The 27,369-nt window shown below is 45.1% G+C and overlaps 2 protein-coding genes across 3 annotated transcripts in view; one reads left to right on the forward strand and one right to left on the reverse strand.

Annotated features, from left to right (window-relative positions):
* The window catches only part of UTP20 (UTP20 small subunit processome component), a 61,608-nt gene extending 42,661 nt beyond the window's left edge, over positions 1 to 18,947 (forward strand). Inside the window, exons 41-62 of one of the 2 annotated variants that reach the window (XM_028745734.2) lie at positions 514 to 821; positions 1,637 to 1,776; positions 1,972 to 2,128; positions 2,762 to 2,863; positions 3,437 to 3,604; positions 5,227 to 5,393; positions 5,803 to 5,944; positions 6,967 to 7,083; positions 7,656 to 7,826; positions 8,674 to 8,802; positions 9,652 to 9,762; positions 9,932 to 10,011; positions 10,710 to 10,779; positions 11,769 to 11,951; positions 12,278 to 12,409; positions 13,083 to 13,215; positions 13,962 to 14,158; positions 14,380 to 14,451; positions 15,865 to 16,125; positions 17,097 to 17,223; positions 18,106 to 18,251; positions 18,397 to 18,947. In XM_028745734.2, coding sequence (XP_028601567.2) covers positions 514 to 821; positions 1,637 to 1,776; positions 1,972 to 2,128; positions 2,762 to 2,863; positions 3,437 to 3,604; positions 5,227 to 5,393; positions 5,803 to 5,944; positions 6,967 to 7,083; positions 7,656 to 7,826; positions 8,674 to 8,802; positions 9,652 to 9,762; positions 9,932 to 10,011; positions 10,710 to 10,779; positions 11,769 to 11,951; positions 12,278 to 12,409; positions 13,083 to 13,215; positions 13,962 to 14,158; positions 14,380 to 14,451; positions 15,865 to 16,125; positions 17,097 to 17,223; positions 18,106 to 18,251; positions 18,397 to 18,552 — 3,269 coding nt within the window. In that variant the 3' untranslated portion in view covers positions 18,553 to 18,947. The remainder of the gene's footprint in view (positions 1 to 513; positions 822 to 1,636; positions 1,777 to 1,971; positions 2,129 to 2,761; positions 2,864 to 3,436; positions 3,605 to 5,226; positions 5,394 to 5,802; positions 5,945 to 6,966; positions 7,084 to 7,655; positions 7,827 to 8,673; positions 8,803 to 9,651; positions 9,763 to 9,931; positions 10,012 to 10,709; positions 10,780 to 11,768; positions 11,952 to 12,277; positions 12,410 to 13,082; positions 13,216 to 13,961; positions 14,159 to 14,379; positions 14,452 to 15,864; positions 16,126 to 17,096; positions 17,224 to 18,105; positions 18,252 to 18,396) is intronic. The other variant, XM_028745735.2, reaches the window with a different exon arrangement.
* Positions 18,948 to 19,982: 1,035 nt separating this feature from the next.
* ARL1 (ARF like GTPase 1) lies at positions 19,983 to 27,043 on the reverse strand. Its single transcript, XM_028745911.2, has 6 exons — positions 26,902 to 27,043; positions 24,855 to 24,992; positions 23,620 to 23,701; positions 22,821 to 22,932; positions 20,463 to 20,641; positions 19,983 to 20,318 (listed from the first exon to the last, which is right to left on the reverse strand). Exons 1-6 carry the CDS (start codon positions 26,903 to 26,905, stop codon positions 20,288 to 20,290), a joined length of 546 nt encoding a protein of 181 aa, XP_028601744.1. The 5' UTR covers positions 26,906 to 27,043; the 3' UTR covers positions 19,983 to 20,287.
* Between the last annotated feature and the right edge of the window lie 326 nt (positions 27,044 to 27,369).

Here is a 27,369-nt window from a genome sequence, read left to right on the forward strand (position 1 = left end):
GTCAGCCACTGTGAGAACAGGCTGCTGGACCAGATGGGCCACTGAACTGATTCAGCAGGCTGTTCTTCTGTTCTGATATAATAATAAATAAATTTGCATGACCATTATTACTCTTCGAATGCAAAACACAGGGCCTGTTGTTTCATTATGCATTTTAAAATCTCTCCTTTCTATTTTAAAAAAGTTAATTATTGGGTTTCTAGTTCAGAATATCTACGTAATGCCCCAGTCTTAAACCTATGTGGAGTTATAAATAAAGCAGGGTCAGGCCTGCTAATTTCCCATCTCCGCTCTGTACTAATAAGGAATCCTTCTCTGAGTGTGAATCATATTCACGAGGCACAGAATTCTGGCTAACAGTTGGGGAGAGTGGGAATGGAATGGGGAATCCTGGAAGAGGGGTGTGGCCTGCTAAAATCTTAAACAGGAGCGCTCTAGATTTTGTCCGTCTTGTTCCAACAAAGGACTTGGTTGGCAAGCATCAAAGCCTTTTTTCCTCTTGATTATGCCTAGCAGATGCAGAAGCCATGGACACTGAAATGGAAATGGAGAATGAAACAATGGAAGTGGAACTTAGTGACGGAGAAGAAGACCAAGAAACCACCAAGGACCTTTCTAAAGATGCCAGTGAACAAACAGAGCCTGTTTCATCTTTGTCTGCTCCAGCCACTAATGAAGAAGACAAAAAAACCCAGATCGCTCTGAAACCAATTTCCTTCCTGCCTAAGGATAAGGAAGAGTTGAAATGCTTGATAAATCATATACAAGAAACAGTACAGGGAAACATCTTGCCCAAATTGCACAAATGTCTCATTGCAAAGGTACATTTCTGAGTCTTCGGGGTTTATTTTTAAATAGTCTTTAGTACATCTTGATTCTGGGAGCTAAACTAGATGAATTGTCATTCAGCAAAATAGCAAGTGGCTTTTAAATTGTGTGAATGGTCCCCACGTGGGTGACCAGTCCGGGTTAGGACTGAGGTGGGTGGCATTAACATTTTGTCCCCTCCACCTCCTATTAGCATTAAAAGAAAAGCTCCCATTTATGCCAGTTGTGGCCCTTGGAACCAAAGAGATGCTCTGAATACCCCTTTAAGTATACCAAATGAACCTCACTTTCTCCTCATAACAACCTTGTGAGGTAGGCTAGACAGAGTTTCGGCTCCAGTGTTGTATTCTCTCCGGGTGAAGATGTAAGATCACTGTCTTTAACACCTGGCAGTTGGAAATGCTATTGAGTAACTTTGGAGATGCCGGGACGCGGGTGGTGCTGTGGGTTAAACCACATAGCCTAGGACTTGCCGATCGGAAGCTCGGCGGTTCGAATCCCCGCAGCGGGGTGAGCTCCCGTTGCTCGGTCCCTGCTCCTGCCAACCTAGCAGTTCGAAAGCACGTCAAAGTGCAAGTAGATAAATAGGTACTGTTCCGGTGGGAGGGTAAACGGCGTTTCCGTGCGCTGCTCTGGTTCGCCAGAAGCGGCTTAGTCATGCTGGCCACATGACCCAGAAGCTGTACGCCGGCCAATAAAGCGAGATGAGCGCCGCAACCCCAGAGTCTGCCACGACTGGACCTAATGGTCGGGGGTCCCTTTACCGTTACCTTTAACTTTGGAGATGATGTGTTTCTGTGCCCTGCAGGTCAAAAGAGATGAAGAGCACAAGCTTGTGAAATCTAAGGTTGTGAATGATGAAGAAGTTGTTCGGGTTCCACTTGCTTTTGCGATGGTCAAGCTGATGCAGACTCTTCCCCAAGATGTCATGGAAGAGAATTTGCCAAGGTATGTCTTTTCAAGTGCATATTAACATCCATATGGTGAAAATCACCTAGGGATATATATAGACCTATAGATAGCGCATATGGGGGGGGGGGATGCATACTTGCATATATAGGATAAATATTGTACAAGCCTGTTGGAGTGATAATTGAAGCTTGTGTTTGGTTCTCTTCTGTTTTGCTGCTTTGTTGGCTCCAGCATCCTCCTGAAAGTCTGCTCCCTTCTGAGGAACAGAGCCCAGGAAATACGGGATATTGCCCGCAACACCCTGATGAAAATAATGGAGGCTTTGGGGGCACAGTATCTGCAATATGTCTTAAAAGAGATGCAGTCAACCCTCGTCCATGGTTACCAGGTATAGTGCCGGCTTTCTTTTTCTTCCGCCTTCCTATTAGATAGGAGGAGGAGGCGCTTATGGGCAGAGGACACTATAGCTCCTTAGCCCTGCTCCCTGAACTCACGATCTGCAGTGGGCTCTCTTGCCTAATTGAGAGCAACACCAGGCAAGCAGAAAGCAGAATCAGTTGAGAAGTTGGGTCCAAGCTCAGGCAGTTGGAAGAAATGCTGGATTGTATCGAAGATTAATTTAGTAGAAACAAACAAACAAACAAAAATCCTTCCAGTAGCACCTTAAAGACCAACTAAGTTAGTTCTTGGTATGAGCTTTCGTGTGCATGCACACTTCTTCAGATACGAAGAAGTATCTGAAGAAGTGTGCATGCACACGAAAGCTCATACCAAGAACTAACTTAGTTGGTCTTTAAGGTGCTACTGGAAGGAATTTTTTGTTTTGTTTTGACTATGGCAGACCAACACGGCTACCTATCTGTAACATTAATTTAGTAGGTAACAGTTGCGGGTGGGGACTGCTGAAAGCACTATAGCAATCTTCTAAATACCATTCCAGTTGTGTAGGTGTGCCATTCTTTTATTAGTTAGCCTTTTAATTAACAAGCACAGAGTCACTTGATTTCTTTTGCTCCTGCAGGTCCACGTGTTGACTTTCACAGTCCACCTCTTGCTAAAGAGCCTTGCCAGCAATCGACTTCAAGTGGGAGACTTGGATCCCTGCGTAGAACTTATGACCGAAGTAAGTTCTTTGAAAGCGACGTTTGCTGCGTGCGGAAAATGCCAAGTGTAAAAGGAGCTCATTTCAGAGATGTCACCGCAATCGGGAGCTTACACCTCCAGTTCCTGTAATACCTGGATGGAGAGAGGGTGGTGGTTGGTTGGGTGGTACCAAACCGTTGCCTTCATGAAGGAGCCCAAGTAATACCAGGTCCTCTTCCTTCTTGACTAGTTGCACATTTTATCAGATCTTTTGTTTCTTAAAGGGAACACTCTTATGCCTAGTCAGATCGTGGGTATATCAGCTCAATATTGTCTGCACTAACTGGCAGCATCTCCCCAAGGTTTCAACCAGGGAACTCTCCCAGCCCTATCTGTCAATGCTGGGGGTTGGACCTGAGACCTTCTGGGTCTCAAAGCAGATTCTGTAGGAACTGAGCAAAGCAGATGCTGTAGGAACTGAGCTCATCCCTCGCCCCTAAAGATGAACGTGTTGGACATTTCGTCGTTCATGTCTGAAAAGGTGGATGCAAAATTATAACTGCTGCTCTACTGCTACTTACTGCTAACACTTTCCTCCATGTCTTCTGAAAAGATTTTCAACCACGAACTGTTTGGGGAAGTTGCAGAGGAGAAAGAGGTGAAAGGCATAGTTTCCAAAGTCATGGAGGCTCGCAGAAGCAAGAGCTATGATTCTTATGAAATCCTTGGCAAGTACATAGGGAAAGACCAAGTGACGAAGCTCATTCTTCCATTGAAAGAGGTAAGGTATATTTTCTCTCTCCGAAAGAGTAATTTGGCAGTGGCATGATAAACTAGTAAAATATGGAAGAATAACGGGAGGACAGACTGTGACACAATAAAGCATTTTTATGGGATCATGCTACCGCTATAGAAACAGATGTGTTATTTTAGCATGGTACAGTGGTGCCTCGCAAGACGAAATTAATTCGTTCCGCAAGTCTCTTCGTCTTGCGAGTTTTTCGTCTTGCGATGCACGGTTTCCCATAGGAATGCATTGAAAATCAATTAATGCGTTCCTAGGGAAACCGCCTTCAGACCAGGTCCAGGGACAGTCTGTCCCCCAACCTCTTCTGAAGGCTGGGGGGGGGACAAGGGCTTTTCTTCCCACCCCCAGCATTTAAAAAAACCCCGGGACAGCGGAGGACTTCTCCGCTGTCCGGGGCAATCTTAAAATGCTGGCGGGCGGCATTTTAAAATCGCCTGGGACAGCGGAGGACTTCTCCGCTGTCCGGGGCAATTTAAAAGCCCCTGGGAAGGCAGGCAGGGGGGACAAAGATTTTCGCCGCCCGCCTTCAGAAGAGGTCCTGGACCTCTTCTGAAGGTGGGCGGGGGCGAAAGTCTTTGCTCCCCCCTGCCTGCCTTCCCGGGAGAGCGCGTTTCTCCGCTGTCCCGGATGGCTTTTGAAGGCAGGCAGGGTGGAGCAAAGACTTTCGCCCCCCGCCCGCCTTCAGAAGAGGTCCAGGACCTCTTCTGAAGGCGGGCGGGGGGCGAAAGTCTTTGCTTCTCCCCCCCCCCTTCAAAAGCTGTCCTGGACAGGCTTGCGGACCTCTCCGCAAGCAGCGGGATCGCTCCCGCTGCTTGCGGAGAGTTGCCAGCATGCCGAAGCCTGCGCGCGCTGAGATCAGCGCACCCAGGCTTCGCGGCCCCGCCGCCCAGCATCGGAGCTTGGTTCCGATGCCGGACCGGGAGGAGGCGTTCCCGCCCCCCCCCCCCCGCCCGGCATCGGAGCTTGGTTCCGATGCCGGGCGGCGGGAGGAGGCGTTCCCGCCCCCCGCCCGGCATCGGAGCTTGGTTCCGATGCCGGGCGGCGGGAGGAGGTGTTCCCGCCCGCCGCCCGGCATCGGAGCTTGGTTCCGATGCCGGGCGGCGGGAGGAGGCGTTCTCGCCCCCCTGCCCGGCATCGGAGCTTGGTTCCGATGCCGGGCGGCGGGAGGAGGCGTTCCCGCCCCCCCCCGCCCGGCATCGGAGCTTGGTTCCGATGCCGGGCGGCGGGAGGAGGCGTTCCCGCCCCGCCGTCCGGAATCGGAGCTTCGTTCCGAAGCCGGGTGGCGGGAGGAGGTCCGAGGACAGTGGGGAAGACGCGCTGCGCTTCCCCGCTGTCCCGGAGATTTCCCTATGGGCTTTCGTCTTGCGAAGCAAGCCCATAGGGAAATTCGTTTTGCGAAGCGCCTCCAAAACGGAAAACCCTTTCGTCTAGCGGGTTTTCCGTCTTGCGAGGCGTTCGTCTTGCGGGGTACCACTGTATATAGACTTTGCAAACATAATGATGTGTCTTTCTGAAATCAACAGCATATGGTCTAAGAAGGATCTGTAACACCAGGGTTTCCATTTTAAGGTGGCTTTTCTAATGTTTACTTGCAGATTTTAGAGAATACTACAAGCCTAAAGATGTCTCGGAAGGTACATGAAACTTTACGCCGCATCGTGTCTGGATTGATAATGAACACAGCAATGAGTGCAGAAACCATCCTTCTACTCAGCCACGGACTGATTAGTGAAAATCTACCACTGTTAACAGAGAAAGCAAAGTGAGTTTGTAGAAAGTTAATTCAAATCCAGTTGTCTTTTCGTCTGCTTGCTAGGATGATCAAACTGGCCACTTCTGAAAATGTGTTTACTCACAGAAGTAAGTTGGACTCATTTTTCAGGATAGCTCCTCTGTCGCAAAGACTGCCACTTGCAAGCCATATGTTGCGAAGTAGTGTCATTAAAGTCCAAGGCTTGCCTTGATTTTCAGTCACTCATGAAGTTTCGATTCAATGTAGTTTTGAACCAATGGATCCAAGTTACAAGAAAGGAGATTCTTTGCAGGAGGTTGGACTATAGAGTCTCTTGCAACTCTATAATTCTAAGATTCTCCTCTTTGCTCATTGTGATGTCTGTCCTCGGCCCAGATGAATTAAGGCCTTAATTCTAGCTGAAAAGTTTTGTTTTCAGAACCAAAGCTCCTGCTCCTCCAGATCCTCGTTTGCAACCAAAGAGCTGCCTCTTGCTTCCACCAGCTCCAGTTCGAGGAGGGCAGAAGGCACCTGTGAGCAGCAAGACAAACATGCACATTCTGGTTGAATCGGGGCTACGGGTATGTAAGAGGGGCCCTGTGTGCTTAAAAATGAAATCAAAACATATTTCTTTATGCTTCAGTGCAGGAATATTTTGGGGGGGAAACATAGCTGTGCTCTAGTCAATTTAATACTTCTTGTTTCCTTCATCTGATTGGGGCGGGGAGTATAGAATATACTCCCCTGACCACTCTAGCCAGGCCCAACATCACTCATAAGCGATGGCAGTAATGCTCATCTTCCCCTCATCTCCAGCTTGTAAAAGGTTTGAGGCAGTGGATCAATTCAGACATAATGTTCCTTTTTGTCCAAGCTGTGGTTGGGAGGATTAGGATGTTTTTTGTTGTGCTCACATGTTTCTTCCAAACCTTGCACATTCTAACTTCGTTCTTTATTATCAGTTTAGTGACAAACCACACTTCACCATTACATCGAAACTGGGTAAACTATAGCTTGCAAAAACTTTAGTTTGCCAGTGCAGGTGTTTGCTGTTAAACAGGAAGTGAGAGGAACACAGGGCACAGAGGAAGGTTGGGGAGAGGAGTGAGGATGAATGCACTGGCTTATTTCATGTTGTAGAAAAATGTGGTTATGGAGATTTACTGCTTTATAGCGCACTTTCCCCATTGGGACTGTAGGGAGATTTTCTTAGGCATGGAGGCATGAATGAGCAGCATACAGTTGACATTGAGGGGTGGTGAGAACCCTCCATCCATTTACCCCGTGCCTCTGATCCTTCATGTGTTTCTCAGGTCTTAATTTAAAAGCTGTATTTCTATGATATCACTGAAATTGCATAGCATGTCAGTTATCTTCTGAAGCCTTTGGCTGCTAACAACCCAAGGTTGCCCTTGATATATGCTGCAAGCTGCCCAGAGGGGCTGGGAAAACCCAGTTAGATGGGTTTATTATTATTATTATTATTATTATTATTATTATTATTATTATTATTATTAGTCTTCTTTTAAACAATTTGGTTTTCCAGATCTATTACCCTTTTTAATTTATGCATTTAATTCCAAGCACTTATTTCCTATCACAGCTACTGCACATGAGTCTGAAGAGGTCCAAAATAAATTCCTCAGATGATCACACTTTAGAAATGTTGGATCCTTTCGTTCAGCTGCTTGTCGACTGCCTTCAGTCCACAGATGTTAAGGTAGGATTCTGAACTCAGTGCAATAGCTCTAACCTACAATGTTGGCAGATGGCAAAGTTCAGCCTGGGCCAAAATTCTTCATTCTGTCACTAAGATCAATAAAGGAACTGGAGGAAATTCTAACTTTCAAATACTGATTACTTAGAATCCAGTCAAGATCATTGAGACTTATTTTCCTGGTTTCTTAACTGACATCAAACCATGTTTCTACAGTGCAGGTGTAATAGGAAACTCTGGTTTAATACAAACCAGAGTTCCCTATTACACCTGCACTGCAGAAATATCGTTTAATGCAAACCAGAGTCTTTGCACCAAAGCAGAAGCATAATAGGAGGTGGGTGAAGGAGTTGCACTTGACATTGACACTTGCTCCTGACTCTTGAAAGACTGTCCACATCAATGTGAATTTTCCACTCAAGCATGGATTGTGCGGAGGGCATTGGGAAAAGCGGCATCCCTCATGTGATCTAAAAGCTCAAGAATTCCAGTTTCAAGGGATTTGTGGCTGATACAAAACATTTCTATAGACCCACCTAGCTTTTTTTTTATTAATTCATTTGTTCTCTTTGCAGGTGATCACTGGCTCTCTCCAGTCCCTTCTGTGGGTCTTAAAGTTCCCGTTGCCTGCAGTAGACAAGAATATAGAGCAGCTAATCGAGCGGCTTTTCGTTCTGCTGAAAGACTTTGCCAAGCCAGGAGCTGCTAAAGGCCAGAATTTTCATTTGGTTGTAAATTGTTTCAAAGTAAGTTATAACTGGTAGAACAGCTCAGTGTTGATCTTGCAGGGTGCTTTTCTTCCAGACTCATGTACCTGTGTGACATGGATGATTGGTGTGATAGAAAAGGGACTTCAGACACCTTTAGATCTGCAAATCGTTTTGAAAAAATTGTGTTCACATTTTTTTTTTATTAAAAAAGCTTTTATCTATGCAGTAATTCTCAGAAGCTGCATTAGAATTAGAATATCCAAGGGGACCATAGGTGGAGACGATCCATTCTCTGTAATGGTCTGACCCACACATTGTGTAGAAGTTCCATTGCTATGCGGATTCTGAGATTTCAAAATCACACTGCACAGACACTTATCCTTGGTAACAAAATGAGACGGCCATGTAGCATTTTGTCACCACCCATATTTTCGGTAAAAACAAAGCTTTATGAAACTTGCAGATCACTTAATTCTAAGGTCCCAAAGTAGTTTAATAGCATCATGCCATTGTAAAACTATCAGGTAAAACCATGTCGGTGAAACAAGTACATTGCTGCAATAAATAAAAGTTTGTGGTGAAATGGTTAAAAATTCTAACATTCCCTCCCCCATAAAGTGGTTCTCACCAATCTGACCTCTAAGTAGGGGAACAGTGAGACCGGAGCCTTGTCTACAAATTTTACAGCACAGCCCTATGAGGTCCCATTGTTTTTTTAATGGGGCTTATTCCCTAGTAAATGTTTTTGATTGCAGCCCAAATGGGTATGGAGGTGATGATCACACAACACCTGTAGAGAGCGCCCTACAAACTCTCAGGGGACTCTGAATCTCGTAGAACATTCTGTAATGGTCATGTTCATACGGCTAAATTTTAATTACAGTGTGTAACTCTGCTTGTGAGGAATGCAAAGAGTCACATAACAGAGAAACAACTACAAGTGTTGCTTGGATATGCTGAAGAAGATATCTACGATTCATTACGACAGGCCACTGCCTTTGGCCTCTTAAAGGTATCGCTTGCACTGTAACAAGTTGTCTTTTAAGAATCATTTGTTGAAATGGAGATGGAAGTCTCAAAACTTTTTCCGAGTGTATAAAGCTGGTAGTTTTGTTTTGGGCAAAATTGTTTTGGGCAGATGTGTAGAAAGCTGATCAAAAACAATGAAAAAACATTAATAATAATAATAATTTATTATTTATACCCCGCCCATCTGGCTGAGTTTCCCCAGCCACTCTGGGCGGCTCCCAATCAGTGTTAAAAACAGTACAGCGTTACATATTAAAAACTTCCCTGAACAGGGCTGCCTTAAGATGTCTTCTGAATATCAGGTAATTATTTATCTCTTTGACATCTAATGGGAGGTTGTTCCACAGGGCGGGCGCCACTACCGAGAAGGCCCTCTGTCTGGTTCCCTGTAGCCTCACTTCTTGCAATGAGGGAACCGCCAGAAGGCCCTCGGCGCTGGATCTCAGTGTCCGGGCTGAATGATGGGGGTGGAGACGCTCCTTCAGGTATACAGGACCGAGGCCGTTTAGGGCTTTAAAGGTCAGCACCAACACTTTGAATCGTGCTCGGAAACGTACTGGGAGCCAATGCAGGTCTCTCAGAACCGGTGTTATATGGTCCCGGCGGCCACTCCCAGTCACCAGTCTAGCTGCCGCGTTCTGGATTAATTGCAGTTTCTGGGTCACCTTCAAAGGTAGCCCCACGTAGAGCGCGTTGCAGTAGTCCAAGCGTGAGATAACTAGAGCATGCACCACTCTGGCGAGACAGTTCGCGGGCATGAGTTTCAAATTGTATTTAACACAATGCAGAACACAATCATGACTCAGTCATACGTTTTTCTCTTTTCAAACAGGCGATTGTATCCAGAAAACTGGTAGTTCCCGAAATTGAAGGTGTTATGCAGAAGGTTGCAAACTTCGCCATCACAGGGCAAAATGAGCAAGTTCGAATCCAGTGCAGACAGGTTTGTAGAAGTTAAAGGGGGGGGGAGGCGTGCTCATGCCCTTTTATCCTAGCAACTGTTTTTCGTCAGCTCCCATTTTATCAATTATTTTATAGCTGGCAACAGCACAAATTTGGTATTTTTGAGTTTTAACCAATTGTTTATTGTTTTCTTCCACCCACTCCCTCAGATTTACCTGAAATATATTCTCGATTATCCACTTGGTAAGAAGCTGAAAACCAACCTTGAGTACATCTTTGCCCAACTCAAGTAAGTGCACAGAGATTATTGTTTATTTTCTCAATAAAGGAAAAAAATAGCAACTACAAGGCTGGGCTTTCCCCTCTGGTCAGAATGGGGACCCTCAACACAGTGTTCGCAGTAATAGAGCCATGCAGGGCCAAGATCTTAGGATAAAACCTCAGTAGAGTATTGGAAGCAAATTATATCCTCTGTACACTGCACATGTTCCCTCATTGGTTATGAAGTTTTGTTCTATGTTCCTGTTGACATTTTTTTTCTTTGTATATGAGCACAGGAAGCTGTGTTTTACCCGATCCAGACTCTTTACCTAGCTATGTGCTGTGTATTCTGACTAACAGTGACTCCCCAGGGTCTCAGGTGGAGATCTTTCACAAGAAAAGTTGTATGGAGGAAGAAAGTGGTTTGTGACATATAACATCTCAAATTCCAATGATGACCATCATATGTATTTAACTTCCTGTTCGCATTCAGCTATTAAAGAAAAGACACATGAACATTCTTCAAGGCCAGGTGTTTGCAAAAGCAAGGTGTAATATGAAAATATATGCTATGCTGTGTACTTTTCTTAAATACAGCTCCTAAGTCCCAAGAGATGCAAAGGAACTTAACTTCTGATTAAACATGTGTAGGATTGTGCTATTAGTGTGCCAAAAATCATTGCAAGTCTTGAGGACACTGACCATACTGTTCTGTTGTTGCCCTAGTTATGAATATGAGACAGGGAGAGAATCTGCTTTGGAAATGATTGCTTACCTCTTTGAAATGTTCCCCCAGGTAATGTATAACTGCATCACGAACTTCCCACCTTTACCGTATTTCAGCTTGAACCCCAGAAGATGGCATTTCATATAAGACATTAAGGTTGGATGGGAAGTAGTCCCATTGAATTTGGCAGGATTTACTTTTGAGAAAACATGTATAGGATATGGGGCGCTGCTCACATACATTTTCCTGAGCGTGTTGCCTTTTCAGAGAATGCTGGCATTGCTGAGGACAAATACAGCCTGCATGGATTGAATTTCATGTTCATTTTTCTTTCTTTGTCACATTTGTAACTGCCCTTCTTACGAAGGGTTTGAGGAAGCATACATGTTGCTCCTCCACTATCACAACAACCCTCTGATGATGTAGATTAGGCTGAGGATTCAGGCCTGGATGGATGTACTTGGGAGATGCCTGAGCTTTGTGCCCATGTGGTCCACCCTCATATTGCCCCTCTCCTCTTTGCTGCACTGTGTTTCTGAGTCAAGGAACTGCCGTTTCCCAATTTGTCCAACTTGGGAAATGAAACAAGACCTAAAACCATGGTTTGAAGTTTCAGAGTTTGGAATTAGCAGGAAACTGCGATTAATCAACCCAGGAAGACTTCAGTCACAGGGCAGCAAAGGGGTGGAGCTCATGAACCCCAAGGCTTGTACATACCTTGACTTCAGAAGCTGAGGGACACCTGGACTGGCCATAGACTAGGCCAGAGGCACCCAATGAGCTTCATGGCTGAATGGGAATATTATTTGCAGTCTCCCTTTCCCCTCTCCCCACTTTCCCAACCTGCATTTAGTATTCATATAACCAGTAACTGTACACTACCCTCAACACTTCTCTAGATAAGCAGCTAGCCCTAGCACAGAACCAGAAGCAGGTCTGATTGCTTTGACAGGTTTACAGGGTGGTGTGGTGGTTGGATACCAGCATTTTTCATGTAGTCTAGACTAGAGATTGCCAACAAACAAGCTTACTGACTTCCCCTTTCTTCTTTTCTTCAGGGTTTACTGCACCAATTTTGTGGGCTTTTCTTTGTCCCACTATGTATGATGATTGTAAATGACGATTCGGCAAAGTGCAAAAAGATGTCAGCTCTGGCAGTCAAAGGTCTCCTCAGTAAGATTAGCCCTGGAAACCGAGACCTGATGTTTTCCCTGCTCACCTCGTGGTTCAAGAGTGACAAGGTACTGCTTACAGCAGTAGTTTGACTACTGTCCTGTAGAGAAGTTTTTGCTAGATGAATGAAAACGAGGGAATGTCGAGGTGAATCTTTTGGAGAAGAGATTGTGTTCCGCTAACCTTCCTTTGCTGGCGGAAGAATAGCCCTGTAATTTATAGAGCCTTCATAACTGGGCCAATTTCTTGTGGGGTTCAAGAATTATGGCTGGCTGTGTGGTTGAGAAGGCAGTTGTGCCCACTATCTTGGCAAATCTCTTCTGCAGAGATCCTAACTCCCTTTCCTTCCATCCACAAAAATCTCCACTAATATGATGTTGCTCCTTCCTGACAGCGTGTGCACAAGAGGCTAGCTGCTCATGCCTGTGGAACATTTGTTGAAGCTGAAGGAATCGAATTTGAAAAAAGGCTTGGGACCATTCTCCCAATTATCGAGAAAGAAATACATCCTTCAGATTTTAAAGATGTAAGTCATTAATTGGGGCTGTTCCTGGTAGGCTGCCAGTTTGTAGAGTGAAAGTAGATCTTCGGCCCCATAAGTATATTGATGGTCTCTCTATCCTTTCCCCACCTACCCAGTGGTGCAGTGAAATAAATTTTTAAGCTTCTTTCAAATCATTTTTATAACTAAAACCATTATATGTGAAAAAAAACTATACATTTTCATATCCTGATTTTCATAACAAGATTGATATACCAATACATGTTTCAACTTCAAAACAAGGAGAGAAAAAATTAACACTTGAATAACAAGGTGTCTTTGCAGTATTTTACAAATTCATTTTATTTTGACTATTCCACCACTAGGTGGTATTCAAGATTTGTTTTGTAGTAGCTTTGGTTACACAAATAAAAAACAAAAATAGTTCCAACTCAGAGCAGGCCCATTGGAATTAATGGACCTAACTTAGTACTGCTTATTAATTTCACTGGGTCTGCTCTTAGTAAAACACAGTTGAATATCACAGTCTATTTCAATGTTGTAAAATTAGGCAGCTGACTGTTTGCAAAGTCAAAAAGAGCAAGTGTTGTTTGGTTGCGTTTTATATTTAGCCACAATTATTTAAATTGAAGCCTCTTCACTGTTCGTACACTGATGGCTTTTCAGAGTGTCATTCTTTCACTGTCCATTTTTGAAGGTTGCAGAAGAGACTGAAGAAAAGGCTGCCGACAGACTGCTGTTCAGCTTCCTAACTTTGATCAGCAAACTAATCAAGGAATGCAATATTATTGAACTAAATAAACACAATGAGATTCTGAGCAACATTTGGGGTTAGTAGTTCTGTCATATTATATTGCTCTTGAAACCTTTGGCACTTGATGGATCCGTAATGCCTAGGGCGCTACTCACATGAAGAAAAATGAGTTGTGTACAATGGCTTTTTAGTTTGTATTCCTAACTTCTGTTGTCTAATCTCTAGGTTACATTTCTGCAGTGCATTTTATGTAGGCAGTTCAGAAACATCAGCTGGTGCAGAATTTGACAGCCAGGTTGCTCACTGGGGCAAGACGGTTTGAGTATATCACACTGATCCTGGCCTGACTGCTCTGGCTGCCAGTTAGTTTCCGGGCTCAATTCAGAGTGTGGATTTTGACCTATAAATCCTTAAACAGCTGAGAACAGCAGTACTTCAAGGACCACCGGCCCCCATATGAACAGACCGAGGCCCTTATTCATGTGCCTCCTCCCCGAGAGGTCTGGAGAGTAGCAACACGGGAATGGGCCTTTTCTGCAGTGGCTCCTCATTTGTGGAACGCTCTCCTGGCACCTTCTAGGTTCATCTCTGGGTGCCAGGCAAAAACATTCCACTTCAACCAGGCCTTTGAAATGTGTTTGTGGGAGGGGAGGGTTATTAGTTTGTGGGTTTTTTGTATTTTGAACTGCCCTGAGATCTTGGGATGAAAGGCAATATACACATTGATTGATTGATTGATTGATTGATTGATTGATTGATTGAATAATATTCCTCTGTGTATGACTAGGTACAGTTTAAGCCTATTTCTCTCTATTTCTGAAGGTCATGTGCAGTCTCATTTATGGTACCCTCACAGCTGGGTGTGGTCGACGTCTTCTCAGATTTTTGGCTTGCTGTTTGCTGCTCACAAGCCAGAGGAACTTGTTAACAAATGGAGTAAAAGAAAGCTGGAAAAGAGTCAAGAAAGTACTACAGAGCCACCGGCAACTACCTTCTTAACAGAAGAACTAGACAAAAAGGTTAACATTGCCTTCCTAAATTGCCTTTCTTGCATTGATACACATTTCAATTTCCCATTAGATGGCAGAAACAAAAATGAACATTAGTTTCAATGTCATGATAGAGCTTCACATGATTGTGTCTCATTTTGTCTCTTAATATTTATACTTCTTAGGGAGAGCAGCCCTTTCATGCTTCACTGTGTTTCAGAATGATTGCTAACTTTTCTTTACTTTTACAGATGAAAACACTTGCTTTAGCATTCTGCCATCAGTTGAAGTCCAAATTTTTAGATCCATGTCTTGGAGAACAGGTAACTATGTAAGGTTTTTGGTAGATTCCCCCCCCCCCCCCGCGCGCCATGTTTTGGGATACGCGTGTTGAAATAGCACACAATTAAAAGAGGCAGCTAAAGACATTCTGGTGCCTGGAGCATGAAATCAACTAGTTTTGGAACAAATTGAGAGAGTTTTGCTTTATCATAATGCAGTTCAAGATTTGTAATTAACAACACAAATGATATCTGAACATCCTGTCTTCTAATTTGCCCTGCTTGTCCCCCAGTGGTTAAATACAACCGGATTCTAATCTAGAGAATGGGTTGTAGGTGTCAGCAAACAAACTTAGAAATTCTTATTGAATTTCAGTGGAGTTACACTGACAGCAGAAGACAGAGGTTTTCAACCTTTTTGAGTCCATTACTTCCTTGACCAACTACATTCTTTCTGTGGCACCCCTGTGGGGCTCAGGAGCCCAGTTATGTCACCCCTTGCCTGCAGGGCTGGCAGCCTCTCACCCTTTTTTGAACACCCTCGCTTGTGGACTGTTCCCTCAGCCTCCTCTCCTCTCCCCTCTCCTTGGGAGTCCTCCAGTCAGCCCCTGCCCCTGCCCCAAAGAGAGGTGCCTCCTCACACTGCCCCACAGGGGCCTGGGAAGAGGATGCCCCCAGTCTTAGTGGCCCAAAGGAGATTGGCCAAAAGTGAACGTGAGGCCAGCACCTTGCCTTGGGAGTCAGCGGTGGCAGCATGCCATGACTGGCGGAATGTCACCTTGTGATGTCATGAAAGTGGGCCTTCCCTTCTTAAACATGTACTGAAAACTAACTTGTTTAATCAGGCTTTCCCTAACATTACTGATCACACCGCTCAGTATTTCTCGTGTTTTGCTTTGGTTTTTATTGCATTCTGAGATTACATATTTACTCTCTGTGAATGGTTTTAAGATTATAATTTGTGCAAAGCTTTTCAGGTACATCAGTACAGAGCAGCTGAAGCTATAATTATGCAGGCATACTGTGCATCCGAAGACCAAGTGGGGGCTACTGTTATTCCACAGTGATTTATTTCCACCACGTAGAATTGGGATACTCTTCCATTTGAAACTGACAGATGCTTAATTGGGGGGGGGGGGTGATGACTGGAACGGCTCTTCTTGGTGCTCTTTTCCTATCTTGTGTGTGCATTCTTGGCTATAGTAATTGCATTATTTTTTTAAAGATCAAGTGCCATGGTGGCTCTATATTAGTTAGGGCCACCAGGGTGTTGAACCCTAGGCTTTTGGGGGGCCACACATGAAGGGATTTTCAAACACCTGTTAAGTAGTCCACAGTTACATAGCTGTTGTATGACCCAAGTGGGAAAAGTTTGATAGGCCTGATTTTAAAAACCCTTTAAAAAAAATAGTCTTTGGATAACTTTGTATTTTATATCTGTGCTTTATATTTAAGGTTGTGAAGAATCTACTGTTTGTGGCCAAAGTACTGTACCTTATGGCTCCTCCAGAAGATGGCAAAGAAATCAATGACGAGGTGGGCCAGGATGCTGAGGAGCAAGAAGACTTTGGAGAAGATGTTGAAAACGAGACTTCAACCATGGAGGCAAAAGACGACAAAGAGAAAAGCAGCCCAGCCACACTGCTGTGGGTGATGAAAAGACTCTTGGCATTGGCCTCACGTGAAGCTGCATATTCACCCAAGGACCCTTTAAAGGTTTGTATGTTTTTCAGCGAGAACCATTTTACTTTCACAAATAATGCCTTCCAGTTTGACAATAGTTTCAGGATCTCAGGTAGACAAGTGCAAAGGTGTCAGTGCAAATGGTACAAAAATGTAGCCTGTGAACGGCACATCACAGCTTAAATGAAGTAGGGCTATGAAACTGCAAGCAGACCCTTTGTTAGACCTAAACATGAAAACCAGGAGCAGAGATTATTTTCTTTTTAAAAAAACAAATGCCAATGGTCTGTAGAGTTGTGTAACACAAAGTAGGCTCTGAAACCTATTTTCCGAGTTGCTGGAAAAAGCAAGTCACTAGTAATTACCGTATTTTTCGCACCATAGGACGCACTTTTTCCCCTCCAAAAATGAAGGGGAAATGTGTGTGCGTCCTATGGTGCGAATGCAGGCTTTCGCTGAAGCCTGGAGAGTGAGAGGGGTCGGTGCGCACCAACCCCTCACGCTCTCCAGGCTTCGCACACCTCTCCGCAAGCAGCGGGAGCCCAGCGCTGGGCTCCCGCTGCTTGCAGAGACTTGTCTGCATGCTGAAGCCTGCGCGCGCTGAGCTCAGCGCATCCAGGCTTCGCGGACCTCTCCGCAAGCAGCGGGAGCGCTCCCGCTGCTTGCGGAGAGTTGCCGGCATGCCGAAGCCTGCGCGCGCTGAGATCAGCGCGTCCAGGCTTCGCAGACCTCTCCACAAGCAGCGGGAGCCAGCGCTGGGCTCCCACGGCTTGCAGAGAGCTGCCTGTTTGGGGGCTGGGGTCGGGGGAAGCTCGAGCTTCCCCCGCCCCAGCCCCGCGCCTGGGGGGGAAAATAATTTTTCCCCCTTTATTTCCCCCCCCCAAAAAAACTGGGTGCGCCCTATGGTCCGGTGCGCCCTATGGTGCGAAAAATACGGTAGGTCATTACAGTATTTGTTTTCCTTTGCAGACTGGTCATGTGACCAAATGTATTTGTATTTTCAGAGAACCTGTATCTTTAAATTCCTTGGTGCCATTGCAGTAGATCTTGGGAAAGACAGGGTGAAACCATACCTTCCTACAATCATAGCCCCTCTATATCGAGAACTCAGCAGTACCTATGCAGATCAAGGTAAGAGAGTTGTCATACTCAGCTGTTCGGTGAGACTGTCTCCCCTCCTCTCCTTTAAGTAGGAGGTCTTCCAGTACCAAAAGGTCAATTGTCTTGCATCATCATAATTACACAGTGGAACAGAAAGTGTTGGCATCCATGACGGATGCTTTAGATCAGGGGTGGGAAACCACTTGGTCCCATGAGGCAGATTATCCCAAACTGCACCTGCCCACAATCATGCGCTGGTGAAAGCAAGCCTGCTGGGGTTGGCTGTGCTACTGAGTTTCCCGTGGGAGTCATAGTAGTACAGCCAACCCCTTGCCTAAAGCGTGACATGGGGGATTCCAAGCCCAACAGATTGGGAGTGGGGGTCACACAGCTGATCCCTGCAGAAAGCAGGCTTGGAGTCAAGTCTTGCTTGGTTTGGCTTTTCTTTTATAGCATGGTTTGCCAGTTCCCCACCCCTGCTTTAGGGACTTAAGATGGTGTTTCAGCTGTGCAGTGTTTCTGTCCTACGCTTACCTGAATGGCCCTTACTGAATGGTGGAGTGGGCACGTGGTCCTCATTTTTCTTTGGCACAGTTGGAAGCTTTAGCTTCCATTTTAAAGTAGTTGCAATTTGCTGTGCTGACTGAACCCTGACAAACAGCTGCTAACCTTAACTAAGGTTTCTCCATACAAACCAGCTTGTTTCAACTAACCATTTAACTGTGGGTTTGGATGACATGTTGATCTAAAAGCAGATGCTTCCAGTGTCCCAACAGGAGGGGTGACTTGCACATGCCTACGTATTGTTGGAATGCAACATGTGTCCACAAGAGAGAATGGGGCATTATATATAGACCTTCTGTAGCACTTGAAGACACACCTGAGTATTCAAAATCATGTTATCTTTGCTAGATCCAACTCTGAAGAATCTTTCCCAAGAAATCATAGAGCTTTTGAAGAAATTGGTTGGGCTGGAAACCTTTTCACTTGTGTTTGCTTCTGTGCAAAAGCAAGCCAGTCAGAAGAGAGCTATCCGGAAGAAACAGAGAGCCCTGGAGGTTAGTGTTTGACTTTAGTTTTACTTGCATTTGCTTTAAAATGTCCAGCTTATCCAATGGCAGGGAAACTTTTATTGAAACCAGGCAACTTCAGAATGTATAGGGGAAACGTTAACATGATGACTTTTATCTGTTTTCTTATTAGGCTGTTGCTAATCCTGACATTGCTGCCAAGAAGAAGTTGAAGAGACACAAGAATAAAATTGAAGCAAAGAAGAGAAAAATAGAATTTCTGCGGCCTGGTTACAAAGCAAAAAGACCAAGAAGCCATGCGTTAAAAGACTTGGCGATGGTGGAGTGAAACACTATCACATGACTCCCATTATAAATGTTCCATGCTATACAGAACATGAGAAGACAACTGCAGCAGCAGGTGCTCTTCCCTGCCACTCATTTAGAGGATGTTTCAACATAAAATAGTATATACTAAGAACCACAGCAGGGAAGAACAACCTCTTGCAGAGACAAAAAAAACAGCTGTCTTACGGATTACTAATTATTTATTTGTAATTTTAATCTATACATACCCTGTTCAACTGATGCCTTAAAATTTCTCTCCAAATGTTTCTTTAAGAGGATACATTATTAAGGCTGAGCCTTTCAGGGCTCTATAGTTCACTGTAAAGTGATGTACAGTTTGTGGTAATGCAGTGTTTTTTTCTAATGAAATGTGTTCAATGAATCTTTGAAATATTTTCTCCTGTGTGTGATTAACTTAAGCTGGGTGATTTAAACCCTTGTTCAATCCTCCTCGTGGAGATGCATTTTTACGTGCTGGTATCATGACAAAGTGCTGCTACTCTTTCCATTGGCCCTGTAGCGGGAGGCCTATGTTTTTCAACCCTTGTGTTGATTGCTATGGAGAAATGTAGCTTTAAAAAAACCCAACTGAACGATTGCTGAAGGAGATACAGTACCCAACAAGGTGAATCATACCATGGAGGCATGTGGTAACATTCCTCTTTTTCCTAGTTTTCTACAGTCTTCATTTAAAAAACTCAAATTAGGTTTTTAAAAAGCCACCTGTTTGTCGAGTACAGTGATTCCTTCTGTAGCTTTCCACTGGCCTCACTTAAAATATTTCAGGATACATAGCTTCCCTCAAATCACAACTGAGTCCATGCAGCCCTCAATACATTAAATAAGCATATTCAAATACCTGCCGAACTTCCTGGTTAACTCTGAACCTGCCCTCTCTCCACAACAGCTCCATTACCAAGCATATATATCTTGAGCACATCAAGGCTTTCCTTCACAGGTTACACTGCAAGCAAAATACTTAACTGCCCAGGGTTCCACTATTGGTTGTAAGAAAACAAAGAACTGTATAAGCAGCACTAACAAGGGTCCCCACATTACAATCAAGTATCAAGGCTTCATCTTGCAACAGTTCTGATCATTTGGATAATGCCACCCAGACTACTTATTTAAGCTACTCTTAACTTCAAAAAAGGAACATGGGTGGTGCTGTGGTCTAAACCACAGAGCCTGCCGATCAGAAGGTCGGCGATTCGAATCCCAGCGATGGGGTGAGCTCCCGTTGCTCAGTCCCTGCTCCTGCCAACCTAGCAGTTCAAAAGCACGCCAAAGTGCAAGTAATAAATAGGTGCCGCTCCGGTGGAAAAGTAAACGGCCTTGGACCTAATGGTCAGGGATCCCTTTACCTTTTTACGAACTACAAAAAGGAACACATGAAAGGCAACAGGCATGAAATAGAAAAATCTAGATAAATGATAGTTAAATATATTTATTAGTGTTAAATAGTTTCAAACACTTAGAATTCCAAGTAGCAAATGTTTATTCCAATTTATTCTCATGGACTATCAGTTATATGACTGTCATAAAAATTGATGTTACATAACTTACACAAAAAAGAATGTAGTATTTTAAACATAGTATACAGACAAACATTCAGTTGATTCAGTGTGATTTACAATGCAAAGAAGCCTCATTCCTTTCAAAAGTTATTCGGCCAGTCCTATTTACAGAATTGCATTTCATTCATATGACAGCTGAAGGAAACTTCCAAGTCCATTTCACTGTCTGCTCTTCAAAGTCTCCACCAACCTAGAAAGATTCAGCTTTGTGATTACATGTATATATAATGATAAAGCAATTATGAAGACTTAGTTACACCAAGATGCCTTGTAGCCCAGCAGGCTCTATACTACATATACACAACCTTAAGAATTTAACACCTGTGGTACTTACCACTCCATTGCCTCATCAAGTCCAGTGCCTTTGGTTGCAGATGTCTTGAATATCTGCCATTTTCTATCCTTCAGAGCTGGAAGTCCAAGTGCATTTGCCATTTCTGTTGGAGTCATAGCCTGTTCCATATCTTGTTTGTTTGCAAATACCACTAAAATGGCTTTCTTTAGTTCTTCTTCCTAAAAGAGGTGGCAGATTATGTCACAAAAGTGTATTATTAAGTCTTGCCTTGAGTCATGCAAAATACGTAAAGCACAGTAGACAGGCTGACTGAAAAACTGATTTTGTTATGGGTTTGGTTTTTTTATTTACAATTTTAAAAAACTTAAAGTATTTAAGAATTCTCCTTTCCTGCTAGTTTTGCATTAGAAATCACTATATGAGAAGATCCATTGATAAGGCTGTATTTGATGTTACAGTATTAGGTGTGAGCGCTTACGTTCAGATGCCGAAGGTTCAAATGTATCATCCTTATAGCCATGCATCTAAATTGGGTGGGGACCTTGGGCCCTCCAGATGTTGCTGAACTACAACTCGCTTCAGCCCCACCAAGCACAGACAATGGCCAAGGATGATGGGAGCAACATCTGGAGGACCAAAGGTTCTCCACACCTGATCCAGATGTATTCTATGTGCAGTTGCCTGAACAGCTAAATCTTCCATGGCCGCTAGTATAAGATCAGGGGGTAGAAGACCTCGTAAGGAGTCTCGCTGCAGCATTCTGCACCCGCTGGAGTTTCTGGGTCAGTCTCAAGGGCAGCCCCACGTAGAGCGAGTTACAATAATCCAGTCTGGAGGTGAACGTCGCATGGATCACAGTGGCTAGGTCAGGGCGAGAGAGGTAAGGAGCCAACTACTTAGCTTGGCGGAGATGGAAAAATGCTGCCTTTGTTATAGCTGCAATCTGCGCCTCCATGGAAAGGGAGGTGTCGAAGATTACACCCAAACTCTTAACGGACGGTGCTGGCACTAATTGCGCCCCTGCAAGAGATGGGAGTTGCCCCCCCCCCAATCCCATATCGCCCTGTCCCAGCCACAGGACCTCTGTCTTCGAAGGATTTAGCTTCAACCGGCTCCCACGTAACCAGCCACAGCTTCCAAACATCTGGTCAGTGTGTCTGGGGCCGAGTCAGGATGGCCATCCATCAACAGATAGAGTTGGGTGTCATTGGCATACTGATGGCAACCCAGCCCAAAACTCCGAACAAGCTGGGCGAGGGGGCGCATAAAGATGTTGAAAAGCATCGGGGAGAGTATCGCACCCTGCGGCACTCCACACACCAAGGAGTGGCGTGATGACAATTCCCCCCCAAGTGCCACCCTCTGTCCCCGACCAGAGAGAAACGAGCGCATTGAAGGACTGCCCTGGATCCCCACGTCGGCGAGGCGGTGGTCCAGAAGTTCGTGATCAACCATGTCGAAAGCTGCTGACAGATCAAGAAGAATCAGCAGCCCCGACCCACCTCGATCCAGCTGTCTACGAAGATCGTCTGTTAGAGCAACCAGAGCCGTCTCGGTCCCATGACCAGCGTGGAAGCCGGACTGGAATGGATCCAGAGCCCATGTTTCATCCAGAAACCCACCAAGCTGTTCAGCAACCGCTCTCTCAATCACCTTACCCAGGAACGGAAGATTCGAAACCGGGCGGTAATTGGATAGATCTAAAGGATCTAATGATGTTTTCTTTAAGAGCGGGCGCACCACTGCCTCCTTCAGTTCCCCTGGGAATGTCCCCGTGCCAAGGGACAAATTGATGATCTCCCCCAGGAGGGCCCACACCTCGTCTGGACACGCTCTAATCAGCCAAGACGGGCACGGGTCGAGAGGACAGGTGGTGGGCTTTCCAGCTCGGAGGAGTCTGTCCACATCGGCTGGGGATATCCGAAAAGGCATTTAATGGATCCTCATGGTTTTAAAACATGCTTAGGAGTGGAAAAAAAAGTAAAGGCTGGTGATATATAATCTCCTGCAGTGCCCCTAATCCCTTTGCACTGTTCTTAATTGAAGGCAGCCAGAAACTTGAGCAAAATTACAAGAATCATCCCAATCCTTACTCTTTGCTCATGTGGTACAAGTACAGAAATCAAACACACTGTATTTGCATATGACTTATCAAACACATGCGAAGTTCCAAAACTCCAAGGGATACACAGATGCTGCAACAGGTTGGGTGTGAAAAAAATATTTCCACCAATAAATACATGAAAACTTGCAGAAACAGCAGTTCAAATCTAAAACACTCTCAGGTTGATAGCAAGGTTGGTCCATTTCATAATTGTTTTACGAAGTTCACTGAGAGTATCTAAAACTATCTTTTAAAAAACAACAACAAAAGAACAAAAACCTCAGGTTTCCTACCTCCAACATGGCAACAAGCTCAGACTTTGAAATTCCAATTCTGTCCCTGTCACAGCTGTCAACTACATAAATGACTGCATCTGTATTGGAATAGTAACATCTCCAATACGGCCTGGAAAATAAACACGTTATTATTTAAAATGTATCAGGTGAAACAATCACAGCTCAATCATCATTATTTCCTGGCTACCCTTTTCAGGCATAACCATAGATTAAATTTAGGAAGATTATGTCTGATAAAGGAAAAAACTAAACTCTGACATACAATCTGTAATATCTACTGAAAGACTGTCTTATCTACTAATATCTAGTAGCTAAACCCTCACACTATTTCCCATTTCTGTCACAAGCGGTCATAAACTGATCCAGTAACACTTGTGTGCCTTCAAAAATCCAGTCTACTTTCCATTATCAAGGAATTTTAGTGGCAAAAAAGGGAAATAAATCTTAGGAAGGGCACATAAAGTCAAGTTCAGGTTAAGCAGCTTCAAACCCACAAAGAAATTCACCAAATATGCTCAGTTCTGCTGAAGTAAGTTGCCTGCATGGGAAGTTATTTTTTCAAACTGGAATGTCATAATAAACATTTTAGAAATCAGATTTTTAACTGTATTGACCATTAGCAGTAAGAAAATATGTTCTACCTAACTAAAATCATGCCAGTTTTGTAACACTAGATTATGTTCTTTTCTAACCATTGTGGAATTTCTTAAGGACCTCAAGCACTGAGTTAAATACAGTATTTCAGAAGCCATGTCCTGGGTTTACACTCCTGTGCTTTCCCCCAGATGTGCTATACCTGATGCTTGTCTGTCCTCCTAAGTCCCAGACTTGGAACTTCAGATTCTTGTAGGTTACTGTCTCAACATTGAAACCAATTGCTGGAAAAGAAAAAAGTTCGTTGTTTTTAATGTTGCAAACCAAATCCTTTTGTGGAAATCTGAATATACAACATCTTTAATGGTACATATGTTAGTTTCTGTTCCAAGACACTATTTTATGAGTCAATAAAATAGTGGCTTGCCAGTTGGAATGACCCACCCTCTCTTCCTCATGTGCTGCTCTGGGATTCTCCTAACTCCCTTCTGAACTACTTTTGGGGCAGAGTGGGGGAAGCCCCACTATTCAGGGGAAAGTCCTTGCACAGGGCTTTCACTGGCAAGGATTCTTAGGTGAATCCCTCCTACAATCCTGATTTTCTAATTAGGATGACCTAGAAACAAACCATAGGCTCATTTAGCGGGTATTTGTTCTGCCCATATTTGAATACACATTTCTTTAGCATTAATGTTAGATACTCAGGTTGCAATTCTATAAACATTTACTCAAGAATAAATCCCATTGAATTCAGTGGGGCTTACTTCTGAACAGACATCAACAGGATTGTGCTATCAAAGAATTAGAAATTTGAATTTCTAATTTTTAGTGATTCAAGGCAGTGACACTGGGAGGAGCAGAGAGAGAACACACACCATGGTGCATCTGCAGCAGCGCAACCAGCCGCCTTCATCTGCCCCAGCCGCAACAAAACATATATTTCCCATATCAGTTTCTACAGCAGGGGTAGGCAACCTAAGGCCCATAGGCCACAAGCGACCGACAGGGGTCGTTTAACTGGCCCACGAGCCACCCCTGAACCGAGCCGCCCTAAACTGGCACAGCACGGGGACCTGCTTCAGCAGCACCGGAAATCGCATCTGCGCAGACGCAGAATATTGCGGGCGCATGCAATCTGGCCCATGGAGGGATCTCCACTGGAGTGAACCAGTCCAGGTGAGGTAAACCTTGCCGACCTCTGCTCTACAGCCACAGCAGGCAATGCAACCTTCCAACAGTTTGACTTTACCTCCAAAGGTGCATTCCTCCATTATGTCCTGAGACAGACAGATGTCAATCAAATTACATCTGTTTTAGGTGCATCTCAGTAATTTGAGCTTGCCACATTTAAACCTTATTTAACAATGGATGAGTGAACAGAACATAGAGCATTGGATTACATGTGATGCATTGTGTTACATTTAGAAGAACACTTACTAGGAATGGTAGTCACAACTTCTCCAACTTGCAACCTGTAGAGAATTGTTGTCTTTCCTGCTCCATCTAATCCCAAAATTAGAATTCTCATCTCCCGCGTACCAAATAAACTGGAAAAGATGGTTGAAAAAAAACCACCTATAGAGAACAAGAATAATTGTCAAAACTGAACTGCATTATCATAGACTATCAAATATTAACGTCTTGTTTCCAAAGCTCTTGTGAAAAGAGACAAGACAGATTTCTTGGGGAAAGGTCTTGCAGTCATACCTCGGGTTACAGATGCTTCAGTATAAGAGCATACAAATTCTTCTCCAAGAAGAACAGAATGTAAGATTATTCAACACTTGTTTTGTATAAGGCTCCTGAAAGTGTGCCCTATGATTCCTATAGCTATACTATAATCTGGACAAAGAATCAGAGCTGGAAGGGACCCTGAGGATCATCTAGTCCAACCCCCTGCAATGCAGGAATATGCAGCTGCAACCTTGGCATTCTCAGCTGCACACTCTAACCAACTGAGCTATCCTGTCTACATGGCAAGGTAGACTCTCTAGTAGACTTCTGCTGTAACCTCAATTCCTCCCTCCCCTATCTAGGTCTGGAGAGTTTCCAAAACAAACTTCCTCAATACCAGAGTCACAGAAACCTCACAGAATTGTATAGGTAAAAGGGACAACACGGATCATGCTCTACCAACTGAGCTATCTCAGTGTCATATGAATAAAAGGACCCTACCCAAGAAGCCTACAATCACACCCTTGCTAATTCAACCACCACTCCAACCACACCCACAGAGTATCATTCAGATTTCACAAAATTACCTCTAAAGAGCACTCATACTGGCCACGCTCTTAAATCATGGTAAACCATAAACCATGATTTATTGTGTATGAACAAAATCACATATCACTCCTCCTGAGCTGGGAGAGATCAAATCATGATCCCCAGTGTTACATCATGGTTTGCTTCATTCCGACCAAACCCTAATCTGTAACCAAGATTTCTCCTTAATTTAGTAATCGTAGCCTGCTGGATCAAAACAAACCATTTGGACATAACACCATGCCAAGGATCACGGCTTGTTTTCTCCTAGCATTAGTTGGCAGGAGTGCAGCATCCCTTACTGGGGCCTGTCTCTTTCCACCAAAATCTGCTTTCCCCAAATTAAGAAGAAAAGCAGTCTTTCATTATGGAGCAGGCCACACAGGTACCTCAGAAGGCTGATAAACCCATGAAGACTCAACAGGCGGAGCCTTAACAATTATTTATTGAACAACAGCAATCTACAAAATCTTCCAGGACATTTCTTTTTTCTTCCAGTCATCAGAAATAGGAAGTTACTTTGGTGAAACCAGACAGCCCAAGAAAACAAGCCTCCTGTAGGGTAAGTAATCATCCCTGAGCACTGGCCAGGCAGGCAAGGGCTGAGAGCAGCTGGAGTCCAACAACATCTGGAGGGTTCCGGGATTTCCCGAGGAACGTGGTGGGTGTGCTGCTCCCAGGTCCTTCCCCCAAAGCGAAGTGGCTTCGGGTGGCGCTGGGAGAGGCGAGGCAGCGCGCGCACCGGAGGAAGGCGGAGCTGGCGCGGGAGCCCAGGCCAAGGACCAGGTGGGCGAGGACCCCGAAGGAACCTCCCCGCCCACGGCAGAGCAGCCGGGCGAAGGAAAGCCGGCCTCCTCAGCAGCGGCCGGGAGAAAGGGCGCCGCGTAACGTTACACGAAGGGAAGCGGGGAGGATTCCGCTCCGGGCAAGGCACTCGAAGGTGCACCTCCCTCCCGGGCTGCGTCTGGCCCAACGAGCTGCAGCGAGAGGGGATTTTCCGTACGGCCCCAGCCTGGGGGAAACTCCTCCTGTGGGAAAGCTCGCCTGCTGCGACACGGGAACGAGAACCGTACCGGAGAAACGCAGCGCACCGAGTGGCCTCCCTCGGGGGGAGAGAGACACGCTCCTCTCTCTCGCCCCCGCCCTGCCTGCAGCTGCGCCACCGCTTCACCCGCCCCGCTTCTCCCTCAGCAGCCCGGCCGCCTCCGGGCCCTTTCCTCACCCATGGCTGAGGCGCTTTCCCGCGTCGCTTCCCTCTCAGAGAAACCGCGCCGACCCCCTGTGCCGCCGCGGCCGCCGCCGTTAACCCGGAAGTTGGCCGCGAAGCTGCTGCTTCCACGTCGACCGCCTCCCTCACAGCCGCTGGGCACACGGAGAGCAAAGCAGGGGCAGCGCTCCGATTAGGGCTTTCGACACGAGGGGACGGAGCGCGGCGCCGACGGAGCTGAAAAGGGCTACCGCCGCCACTCCTGTCAGGTGCTAAGGCTAGTGGGGATCCTGTGGCAGTGACCCCTTTAAAAAAAACAATAAATCTTCACGATTTAAACAGTTAGGTGACGAATCTGCCGATTCGAAACGAGATGCCACTTCCTTGCTGGAAAGTAGCGGCAGGAGGCGTGAACCGCTGGAGGGGTCACATGGGCTGCGGGGGCGGGGCGTTCTTGGCCCGCGTGGCGCCACGAGGGGATTC

This window comes from Podarcis muralis, chromosome 10 (genome assembly GCF_964188315.1).
Source record: "Podarcis muralis chromosome 10, rPodMur119.hap1.1, whole genome shotgun sequence".
Taxonomy (NCBI): domain Eukaryota; kingdom Metazoa; phylum Chordata; class Lepidosauria; order Squamata; family Lacertidae; genus Podarcis; species Podarcis muralis.

Bases quoted from the DNA above. Each gene is read 5' to 3' on its own strand.
- ARL1 (XM_028745911.2), bottom strand. The intron at 23,702-24,854 runs GTAAGTGTTCTT...TTTCTTTTCCAG, and splicing joins AGTTGTGACTACCATTCCTA to CAATTGGTTTCAATGTTGAG. The intron at 22,933-23,619 runs GTATAGCACATC...TTTATTTTCCAG, and splicing joins GGAGGACAGACAAGCATCAG to GCCGTATTGGAGATGTTACT.